This window comes from Oncorhynchus keta, chromosome 31 (genome assembly GCF_023373465.1).
Source record: "Oncorhynchus keta strain PuntledgeMale-10-30-2019 chromosome 31, Oket_V2, whole genome shotgun sequence".
NCBI lineage: Eukaryota > Metazoa > Chordata > Actinopteri > Salmoniformes > Salmonidae > Oncorhynchus > Oncorhynchus keta.
In genome coordinates, this window is record NC_068451.1 from 2,827,013 (window position 1) to 2,839,209 (window position 12,197).

Genomic DNA, 12,197 nt, shown 5'->3' on the forward strand with positions numbered 1-12,197 from the left:
TGTGACCTTCGTTAGGGATGTAGAACATCGCCCCAAATAGCTGAACTATTGCTAAGGTGTAAAACAAAATGGCCCCAAAAAATGTGCATGTTTGAAATAAATCACTGATCTTCATGTTTTCGTGCATAAACGTTTATAGGGGGTCTTAGATAATTGGGTACATTCATATAGGCCAATAGGCTACTCTGTCAGCTGGGTTGGAACGTTCCATGACCTCTGCTCTGTTGCAATCTTTGTCCACCTCTTGACCTTTGTCAACGTGTTATTGTACCTTTAAACTTGGCATCCTGTGGCGTAACTTATGGCGGTGAGACACGACTCCTCGGCCGTCGGAGATGTCTCTTCCGTCTCAACGTCCATAGAAAGACTGGGAAAAGTTCTCCAATAAGTAGCCTACATGAGCGTCTGCAAGTGGGCGTGTTTCTCTGTTGATTCAACAGTCTCGGCTCTTGTGCGATGTCGAGGGCGCGAACGCACTTTTCTGGTGAGAAGGGAACGCAGAAGTCTAGCTCTGACGCGCAGTCTATCTTCAGCTCTTGCTGTCTAAAATCGCTTCATTGTGGAGAGGGCTTTGACACATATTTGGAACACTACCACCATGGACGCATTTCAAGTACTATCGTTATATATGTTACTGATCTTCATTTGGAATATACCATGTTTTCAGTCAGCTGCCATCATATCTCCCTCTGTGCCAAGGAGAAACAAGGGAGCCAAGATCCTTCATGATGGACAAAGGTCAACCAAATTTCCCAAAGAGATCTTCGCATCTTCACCTATCTTAAGCCATCACGGAGAAGACTTTAACAAGGACGCAATTGTGCCCCACGATTACATGCTCTCCATATACAGGACGTATTCGGCTGCAGAGAGACTCGGACTAAACGCAAGTTTTTTCCGCTCCTCAAAGTCTGCAAACACCATAACAAGTTTTGTGGACAGAGGAACAGGTTGGTCACAACTAAAATGACTTAGCTATGTAGTCTACTACCGTTGCTTACGACCAAGTGAGAATCTTGCTACATTTGTTCTAGATTTGCACACATCGCTGCAGCCATTGTATGCATTTTTTACTCTGGAAAATAAAGCCCCTTTCACAATAACATAAACTATTAATTTTACAATGTCTCTCTTATTGAACGACATGCTGGAGTTGCAAGTTGAAATGTGGAACAATTGTGTTCCTGTTCTACTCTTGACCCACAAAGACTGACATAAAATAACCACATCAAAATAGTGTGCTGGCCTATCACTCGATGGTGCAGATTTAGATGTGATCCAATCTAAATATGTAACAGCTTGAATTGTAAAATGTACCATTAATTAATGCATAAAACGATATTGCACAAGCTAAAGTGCAATTATCTTGTCAGCCTCAAAGTTATTTTAGGTGCACTGGAGCTTTAGGACCGTTTATGAGGGACGCATTACGTTTTGTTGTCGCATTCAGTTCCATTTGAGCCCTTGGGACACAGTTTAAAGAGTCATAGGAGTACGTCAGTTTTGCAAAGTATAAAGTTATATTAGACTTACATTGACCCCCAGGTTACACGACAATAAAACACTAATTGAGGCCCTATCTAAATGAAGGTAGTAAATCATTCTCTATGAGTCCCCGCTTGCACCAAACCCACTCGACTCAAAACAGGGCCAATTGAGATAATCAGAGGAAAAGTTATATTTCCACAGAACTTGTGCATTAATTTAAACATTGGTGTAGGACTCAGTGAACACGTCAAACAGGAAATTACAGTTGGCTTGCATCAGGACAGGAATGAACATTTTGTGTTACAGATCGTCATGCCATCAGTGCAATCTGTATGGCCAACTCTGCAGTTAATAAACGGTTATATTTGAATGGGTTAGGGTGGGCTGCAGGTGGTGGGCTGGCTGCAGGTGATTAGGGACAGTTAACTCTGTAACCAGGTGATTTGACGGATTTGATTAGACAAACAACGGCAGATAAACACCAACAAACCGAACACATGTAAGTCAGCTTTATCTTTAGAGGAGAAATACAATCAGTTAACGTCATTATTGGCATTATTTCCCATCTGTAACATGTGAAAAAGCCTCACTTTCCCCCTGATTTTGATTTGATGTGTCACTGGCTCTGACCCTTCTCTGGACTCTCTGAGGGTTGCTTTAGCATCGAACCGCTGATTGGAGTATTTGAACTCGTGATCTAATTGAGTGTTCATGTCATAACATATCAAATACTGTATATTCTCCCATAATGACCCAGCTCAGCCAATGGCACATCACCAAAAACAAAGGGAAAAAATGTAAGACCATGTCCTTCGCTACGAAGTGGTTAGTATTTTTACCGTATACCTCGCTGTGTGACCGCCACTTTATAATTGCTGAAAATATTTTTTTATTCCGTTCTCTCAGCACATTGGTGGTTTCTGTTAAGATTCTACCAGGCCCTCGAGTGTTGAGTTGTATTGCATAATAGACTACAACATACTATTTTTTTGCACTTTAAAAACGACAACGTTTGTGCGTAATATTTTAATTTTGCGTTTTTCAGCTATTACGCACAGCTGTTTTTTGGAAACACTTGTACGATAGACGAGATTCTTTGTATAAAACTGAAATATTTTATATTGTGTCGCTTTTCCCCTATGCAGGTAAAATGAAAACAATTTATGCAAAACAGAATAGGAGACGTCCCTACGTTCGTTGTGGTCGCAAGGTCAGACAAGAATAAACCAAATATATGAAAATGACTTTTGGCACTTGAAGTAACTCATTAAAACGCAGATGGTGCTCGCTGGCCTCGGAAGCCACAGCACTAGAAGTCTCTCTCTCTCTCTTTCGCTCCTCTCTTCGCTCTCTTTCTCAGCCTTTAGAAAGTCGCAGCCTAATACATAGAGGAAAGCGTAACATCAATGTTATATGTTGTCCACAACCTCAGATAATACAACAATAGGCCTAACATAAGTGGCTGACGCCGTATCGTTCCTATTTTGGTCAGATAAATATGTAAATTACGCACAGGCTCCATTATGTCCAAATGTTTAAATTTTCGAAGCAAATGAGGTGAATCGAAATGCGTATCTTAATTTGTCGAATCATATCTCAAAATCAACAAACTGCATTGTCAAGTTATTTAAAACAGATTCGCGCTCTAACTTAAAGTCAGCATAATCAGGCCAAGCACTTTTGAACCGGGAATGTTGTCGTTGGCAAGGAGGAGATGAAATATAAGCGGGGAAGTATTTTAATGAGGAAGAGGGGAATTCAGAACTGTTAATTATTTGGTGACCTTGTATACGATTTGTTTGAGGTCTTATAAAAAACCTTAATGCAGACCATACGCGCAAAGTTACTGAAACAAACACAAGGTTTCACTCTACGTTTACTATTAAACTATGCAGGGTTCACAGAGGGGGGAAAGTATTGGCAACCAAATTCAAATATCTATTTCGAATAAACTCATATTATTTTGAAATATGGCATCTATGTTGGATTTATAGATTAATAGCCTATACACAGGGAGCAATTGTTTAGGCCTAGAACAGGCTACCCACAAATGTTGTTTTTATTAAGGAACACATTTTCCAGTGCATTTAATTTGATGGACGGAATCACATTTGATTGATATTTCCCAAGACCACAGGTTGATCTATCTTATGTATGCCTAGTATATTCCTGTTATCGTGAATGCTGAAGAAAATCGCACTGTGTTTGGGCAACACATTTTTTTCATGGTAGCCTTCAAAGTAAAACAGATTCGTTTTTACTTCAGCCTTTTTAAGCATTTACCCTATTATGCCTATGTATAATTATATTTGACTGATAAAATAGGACAAAAATCTAAATGTCTCGTAAGTAATCGAAAAATCTTTAGAAAACTGTGTTTTAAAAGCTCGAATGTATTTTATGAAACCTTGGGTTTTAGATACTTAAAAAAAACACTGCATACCGCCAGTAAACCTTTTACAGCAGAAATTAACAATATTACAATTTATATGAGAGCACATTGCTTCGCTGGGATCAAATATGTGTAGCCTGGGCTTCGTGGGTCTCGAGCAGGGAATAATATATTAATTGTGTATTGTTCAGTTGAGTGTACAGTAACCTATGTCGCCTTCGGTCGGTTGAGTCTGGCAGAATCCCCTCCCGTCATATCACTAGGCCCCTCGTTTCTATGCTCCACAACTTTGATAATCGTTTCAGATGTAGTATTTCCCAAGCAAAGAATAATTAATAAACTGGTTTGATAAAATAGTCACTAATTTAATCAGGCTCTTCGTTTAGTGATGATAGACCTACATTGAAAAAGCAAAGTATTCTCTGAAGTGATTCATTTGGGGTGTTATTAGAAAACAATAGCCTACATTAACATACAAAAATGATGATACGATTCAGTTGACAATTCAATTGAAGTTTGCTTCCGAATTTCACATTTCTCCCCATAAGAATTAAAATACATAGGCTATATTTCGAGTCTTATCTAATAGTACACATTTACAACATTTAAAGTACAGGGCAAAATTATAGGATTATATGCTACTGAACGGTATTTTGCACATCGAAAGTGTATAAAATCCAAAAGGACAGTGTGTGTGTGTGAGAGAGAGAGAGAGAGAGAGAGAGAGAGAGAGAGAGAGAGAGAGAGAGAGAGAGAGAGAGAGAGAGAGAGAGAGAGAGAGAGAGAGAGAGAGAGAGAGAGAGAGAGAGACGCCGAAAGAGGTAATTGCCAGCTGTTGTATTATGATCATAGGCTTAGCCTACAATATTCAGGTTACTGTCTCAAAAATTATATCTTACTAACATGGAAATAAATTGATTCAAACAGGCGACACCTTATAATATTAGGCATAATGGGCAAATCTAAATAATTAATTATTATGGTAGTTGTTATGGTAGTTGTTCTGCTAAGTTTGCATCTGTTGATTATTGATGTTAAGAGTGAAGATGGTTATTATACAGTAAATTATAATGCACCCTTTCTGCTCAGAAATGACGTGTCAGTCGTAGTTTGTCTCAGCTCGACTTTTGAATGGGCACTGAAAAACAAGAGAGAAGGCCAGCGGATCTGGCCTTTTTGTGAGAATGTGAACCCTCCTCCTCCCACTCCCTCTCCTGAACACTGTACACCCTAAGTGAATCTGACTGCAATTATTTCTTTTTATCTTGCAGACGATCTCTTGCACTCTCCTTTGCGAAGACAAAAGTATCTGTTTGATGTCTCAACCCTTTCAGACAAAGAGGAGTTGGTTGGAGCTGAATTAAGGATATTTAGAAAAGTACCCGGGGATTTGCAAACGTCCCCGACAGGTCTCTATGACATTCAATTACTCTCCTGTCGATCAGAACGGCTACTGGATGCAAGATCCCTTGATCCTCTGGACTCCCGAAAACCAGGATGGGAGGTTTTGAACGTGTGGGAAATGTTTAAAAATCGGCATCACTCTGCCCAGGGGAGCCAGCTTTGTCTCCAGCTCAAGGGCACTCTTGGTAAATCAGAAATGGAAATCGATTTAAAACAGATGGGATTTGACAGAACCGGTCGAACTCAGCAAGAGAAGGCCATCTTGGTGGTTTACACCAGGTCCAAGAAAAGGGAGAACCTGTTCAACGAAATGAAAGAGAAGATCAGGTCTCGTGGATCGGGGAGCAGGTCGGAGGAGGAGAGGGGCCTGCAGTTCAAAGCCAGGCGCCGACGGAGGACTGCATTGAACAATCGGCATGGGAAAAGACATGGCAAAAAGTCCAAATCTAGATGCAGCAAAAAGGCTCTGCACGTTAATTTCAAAGAGCTAGGGTGGGATGACTGGATCATTGCGCCATTGGATTACGAGGCGTACCACTGTGAGGGCGTGTGCGACTTCCCTTTGAGATCGCATTTAGAGCCAACAAACCATGCCATCATTCAAACTCTCATGAATTCAATGGATCCCAATAGCACACCTCCTAGCTGTTGTGTTCCCACCAAACTCAGTCCCATCAGCATTCTTTACATAGACTCGGGCAATAACGTTGTGTACAAACAGTATGAGGACATGGTGGTAGAGCAGTGTGGCTGCAGGTAGCGTCCTTTTCTTCTGCGTATTTAAACCCCGCAAAATCAAAGATAAGTCACTCGGTCCAGGTCAGGATATGAAAGCTGTGGCATATCTTAAGCATATAGACCCATGCGTTCTTGCCATATCATGGTGCGCCTAAACTTCACTCAAAAGGGATCCGCGAGAGACATCATTTGTAGCGTAGGCCTATGCAAGCATATTTATTTTTGATCAAATTTAATCTCCGTACAATCTCACATAGTCTTAGATGTCCAATTGTTGTGTTAAACTAATACCTACTCCTAGCCTACATTTGCGTCCATCTGATATGTTTTTCAAGAGCATAGTCTATTGTTTTGCGAGGCCCGGACATGGATAGGTAGGTCGTCATAAACCATTAGTCCGCAGTAGAGGAGTGGGTATCAACATACTAGTGATATGCTATTATTTGTCATTTTTCTGAGCAGACTTGGAATTCTTGATGTTCCATCAGTGGATTCTGTCCGAAATGGGCACAGTGTAATGCACCTGTTCAAACTAGGCCGCAGTCACGGGATAGCCCTTGTGCATTGTTGCAGCTCCCCGCAACGGTCTTGTAAAGAGGACTCATTTGTAGCGGGTGTTTCCAGGCTCACTGCCAGTGTCCAGCTGAAACTATCGAGCTCTTCTGATGCGTTATCAATCGGCCCTAGCACCCCCCCATCTCCAATCTCTCTCTTTCAAATCTATTTATTTCTCTCTCTCTCTCTCTCTCTCTCTCTCTCTCTCTCTCTCTCTCTCTCTCTCTCTCTCTCTCTCTCTCTCTCTCTCTCTCTCTCTCTCTCTCTCTCTCTCTCCCTCTCTCTCTCCCCTCTCTCTCTCTCTCTCTCTCTCTCTCTCTCTCTCTCTCTCTCTCTCTCTCTCTTTCTCTTTCTCTCTCTCTCCCCCCTCTCTCTCTCTCTCTCTCTCTCTCTCTCTCTCTCTCTCTCTCTCTCTCTCTCTCTCTCTCTCTCTCTCTCTCTCTCTCTCTCTCCCCCTCTCTCTCTCTCTCTCTCTCTCTCTCTCTAAAGGTGAATGTAATCTACCAAACACACAATGGGCGCTGAGGAAAAGAGATAGCGCAGATATGCCTACAAGAGATTTCCCTGTGCGTCCTGTTTCATCAGAATGGAGTGCGCGCTCGAGTCATCACAGCCCTCGGGCAACGAATGCAAGACTAAACAGACGATTTTTAACACGAACATGGACATGGGCATTCGTATTGTGCCTGCCATTGACAGCTGACTGTATTTCGATGACTTGCTGAAGGCACACTGAAAGGCAGTTGGACCCGGTTGCGCACAGGAACACGTGGGGACACCAAAGGCCACGTTAAATAATCAAGACAAACATTTGCATCTTCAACGTCTGCATCTTTACTAAAGGCACTTCCACAACTGACTGCGCCAATGTCATGTAGTCAGGAAGAACACCTTTTTTCATGATAATCGACTGACCAGAAAAGACTCGCAAACGAGATATTTAAATGCACATTAGCTTTGAATGCACTGCTGTTCATTATTTGAGCTGTAAATATTTGTATAGTTAAAACTTTACAAGTGCAACTTATGAAGAAATGACAAAAGGCATTTCTTTGTAAATGTACATACTTAAATGCACTCAAATCGTTATAATATCTATTCTATAATAATTTTATTAATTGTGATGTACAGAGTTTCATGATAATCATATATTTCTTACATTGACGAGAGTAATTTAAGCTGTATAAAAAAATGTTGAGGGTGAAAATACCATTATTGATGTCTACCTCATAATTACCTAGGTTCTGAGTTCTGAGGTGCATTCAACTGTGTTAAATTCTTTTTAAATGATATATGAAATTATACATTTATATAGGCCAATATATATATATATATATATATATATATATATATATATATATATATATATATATATTAATGGATATTATTCCACACTATTACTGTACTAATAAAGTGAAGAAAAAAACATCCAACACTCTTGTGCTTCGGATGACTTAACTCCCCCCTATAATTAATTTCCCAGAAATCTGTGAGTTGATCCTCTGTGACATTTATAACTCTGCTTGTTTCTAATGAAGTTACAGATATGAATCACACTAAGTACAGTACCTAACGTTATTGTACATATCATGCGAAATCAAGTGGTCTACATGGATTTGATTTGAATAATGGGAAAAATTCACACTTCAATCAGGCCTTTGTGCATTTTTTCATGTTGACCAAAATAAGAAGTGAGAAGAATGTCTCCTTTGATCATTGGATTATATTAACTATGGAAAAAGAATCACTTGTTTTACCCTTTCTTTCAAAGCCTGTATATAAGCAGATATGCTGTTTGTTTGTATAGTGTTCTGTTGCTCAACCCTATCTATGCATATTTCATTAATATCAGTCTTATCGGATCACAATGAATCCATGATGTACTTCCAAATTTTAACCATTAAATGTGCTTGAATTACAAAACTAGCTTTTAGCAAAGCATGGTGTTTTATTTCTAGCAGGGGATACGGATCATTCTACCCATGTAGGATTATAGTTAGTGCTGCTGGTTACAGCACCGAAGCGCTTGACATTGAGAGTTATAGTTGTTGTAGAACTCATGCAGTAGAACTCAGTGGTGGTGGCAATGGAGTTCAGCTTCCTTTAAAAATGTCTGCAATGTAAACAAAGCATACATCTTTATTGGTAGGAGTTGATATACAATGCCTTCGGGAAGTATTCAGACCCGTTGACTTTTTACACATTTTGTTACTATACAGTCTTATTCTAACATCGATAACATTGATGTTTTCCCTCATCAATCTACTACACACAATACCCCATAATGAAATGTTTGCTAATTTATAAAAAATAAAATATGGCATTTGCATAAGTATTTAGACCCTTTACTCAGTACTTTGTTGAAGCACTTTTGGCAGTGATTACAGCATCGAGTCTTCTTGGGTATAACGCTACAAGCTTGGCACACCTGTATTTGGGTAGTTTCTCCCATTCTTCTCTGCAGATCCTAACAAGCTCTGTCAGGTTGGATGGGGAGCGTTACTGCACAGCTATTTTCTGGTTCCTCCAGAGATGTTTGATTGGGTTCAAGTCCAGGCTCTGGATGGGCCACTCAAGGACATTCATAGACTTGTCCCAAAGCCACTCCAATGTTGTCTTGGCTGTGTGATTTGGGTCATTGTCCTGCTGGAATTCAGAGGTCCTGAACACTCTGGAGTAGGTTTTCATCAAGGATTTCTCTGTACTTTTCTCCATTCATCTTTGCCTTGATCCTGACTAGTCTCCCAGTCCCTGCCACTGAAAAACATCCCCACAGCATGATGCTGCCACCACCATGCTTCACCATAGGGATCGTGCCAGGTTTACTTCAGACGTGACGCTCGGCATTCAGGCCAAAGAGTTCAATCTTGGTTTCATCAGACCACAGAATCTTGTTTCTCATGCTCTGAAAGTCCTTAGGTGCCTTTGCCAAACTCCAAGCAGGCTGTCATGTGCCTTACTGAAGAGTGGCTTCCAGCTGGCCACTCTACCATAAAGGCATGTTTGGTAGAGTGCTGCAGAGATAGTTGTCCTTCTGCATTTTTCTCCCATCTCCACAGAGGAACTCTGGAGCTCTGTTAGAGTGACCATCGGGTTCTTGGTCACCTCCCTGAAAAAAGGCCCTTCCTCCCCTGATTGCACAGTTTGGCCTAGCAGCCAACACTGGAAGAGTCTTGGTGGTTCCAAACTTCTTCCATTTAAAAATGATGGGTGGCCACTGTGTTCTTGGGGACCTTCAATGCTGGTTCCCTTCCCCAGATCTGTGCCTCGACACAAGTCTTTCTCGGAGCTCTATGGACAAATTATTTGACTTCACAGCTTGTTTTTTTCTCTGACATGCACTGTCAACTGTGGGACCTTATATAGATAGGTGTGTGCTTTCCAAATAATGTCCAATCAATTGAAATCACCACAGGTGGACTCCAATCAGTTGTAGAAACATCTGAAGGATGATCAATGGAAACAGGATGCACCTGAGCTCAATTTCGAGTCTCATACAAATAGTCTGAATACATATGTAAATAAGGTATTGCTGTTAGCTTTTTGAATATATTTGCAAACATTTCTAAAAACCTGTTTTCACTTCGTTATTATGGGCTATTGTGTGTAGATTGCTGAGATGTTTTATTTATTTGATCCATTTTAGAATACGGCTGTAACGTCACAAGATGTGGAAAAAGTCAAGGGGTCTGAATACTTTCTGAGGGCACTTTAGGCTATGATTGATGGTACTGTGTAGGTCATGAACTTATTGGAAGTCATAGGGCTCTCTGATTCAAGCCACAGGATAATTTAGTGTTTTCACTAACATGTAAACAGACAATGAGTGTCATTGTTCAGTGTTTTGCCGGCTCAGCGCGATGCTAAAACTATGTTAACATGTGGTGGCCATTCAAGTACAAGGAAATGCATTGACTGTCACTGATATGGTACTGAATGGATGAACCGCAGCTATTTCCCAATGAATTAGTCACCCCCCTGGGTCAAGTTTACTTAACACTTTAATGTTTCCCAATCTGAGGATGAAAAAAGTTTGAAAGCAGGGATTGCTTCCATATAGGCTATCGACCTTGGCCTGGAAACAATTAGGAAATGACTTTGAAATGTTATACGTTGTCCAGGCTCTTGTACAGTATCATGTCACTCCCCGCATGGTTGCTGGGGGAAAGAGAGGACACTAAGTGCACTCTTTAGTTGCCCCTGCAAATGACTGACACAGCAACGACTTCCCTGAGCAAAAACCAAATGGCCCTTCAGGCTATGTCTGTGTGTCAGCATTGAATAGCATCAGGATGCTATGTGGCTAATGCTACGTCCTACTTGCTAACTCCCCTAAAGTGCAGTCCGTTGGTGATACCCATAGCATGTTGATACCTTACTAGCAGACGTGCAGTACAAGTTTAAACACAGACACAGGTCTGAAAGGAAAGACATAATGTGTGTGACAAGTTGACTGCCATTAGTCAAATGTCCTCTATGCTCTTACCTTACCTGTGAGATGGCGTACGCTGCTTCTGTGAAAAATGAGGGCTTGGAATTTCAATTCCCCTTACATTTTAGGTCCCGTTATTTTATTGGACACAGACATTATATATTTGGCTGGGACGCTGGGTTGATGGAGGAAGTTTTGAGAATGGTTGCATGCCGATGAAAAGGAAGGAATGCTTTAGTTTAGTCGTCTCCATCACTCACTCGTTAGCTTTAATGGTTTCATAAAGAATAACAGTTTCGTCCTCATAGTTGCATAATTGTCTTAGTCACCAGTATGGCGAAGCCATTCCGAGAGAGTGCCTTGTTTAACATTTCTATCTAATGTATTTATTTAACCAGTGTTGTATTGGCAAAGGCACAGCTCCTTTTTCATCAGAATATGCGGAGAATGTTTAATACAAATAGCCTTGACACCCCACATCTGTGGACCACCTCTTCATGGTCCATGATGATGCATGATAACAAAGTCAAGATCTACAATGTGTTTCTCCAAACCGTCCGGGAGTCTCTCCAATGTCTAAAAACACAAGTTGGCTCCAATAGAGATAGACATTTCCCCCATACCTAACCCCACTGTTATCAGTGATGTCCTCATAAACTGTGCAGTGAGGAGATAAATCAAACTTAACATTTAGGCTGCAAGCAACTTTTCAGTGAGTATATAGGGAAATGGGCATAGTGAAATATGATATAATTTTTGTTAAGTACGAGAACTCTCATTGTGATTTGTTGAACGGCTGTATTTGGGATGCTGAGAAAGGGAATGCTGGGACAGTGCAAAGGCCTGAACTCAAACTGTTCATGACACTATTGATGACATCAAATTGGAATTTCTTTATCATGGATTTTCAGTGTCTGTTTCTCCTCTCAGAGAATTCTGTTTATCTCTGGAAAGAGATTCCTCCTTATTCCTTTTTTAAATTCCTTGCATCTAATAGAGCCTGGCTGGGTTGTGGCTCATTCTCCAACCTCCCCTTTACCTCACAGGCCAGTGCAAGGTGGTTTCTTTCCCTATGAAAGAAAATAAATACTCAGAACCCCAGAGTGTGTGCGCGCACACAAATTGTGTTGGTTTAGAGTGTACAAGTATATTTGAATGTGAGAGTGAACATGCATGTATATTGTGTAA

General features: G+C 40.7%; 1 protein-coding gene across 1 annotated transcript; it reads left to right on the forward strand.

Moving 5' to 3' along the window:
• Nucleotides 1–299: 299 nt before the first annotated feature.
• Nucleotides 300–6,834, forward strand: LOC118364108 (growth/differentiation factor 6-A-like). The gene is made up of 2 exons (XM_035745342.2): nt 300–950; nt 5,152–6,834. The coding sequence occupies exons 1-2, from the start codon at nt 599–601 to the stop codon at nt 6,042–6,044; spliced, it is 1,245 nt and encodes a 414-aa protein (XP_035601235.1). The 5' UTR covers nt 300–598; the 3' UTR covers nt 6,045–6,834.
• The last annotated feature ends 5,363 nt before the right edge of the window (nt 6,835–12,197 follow it).

What these genes read in the sequence shown, in the direction of transcription:
- LOC118364108 (XM_035745342.2), top strand. Translation starts at nt 599, where the DNA reads ATGGACGCATTTCAAGTACTATCGTTATATATGTTACTGATCTTCATT. An exon ending in TTTTGTGGACAGAGGAACAG is followed by an intron (nt 951 to 5,151) that starts GTTGGTCACAAC and finishes TTTATCTTGCAG; the next exon opens with ACGATCTCTTGCACTCTCCT.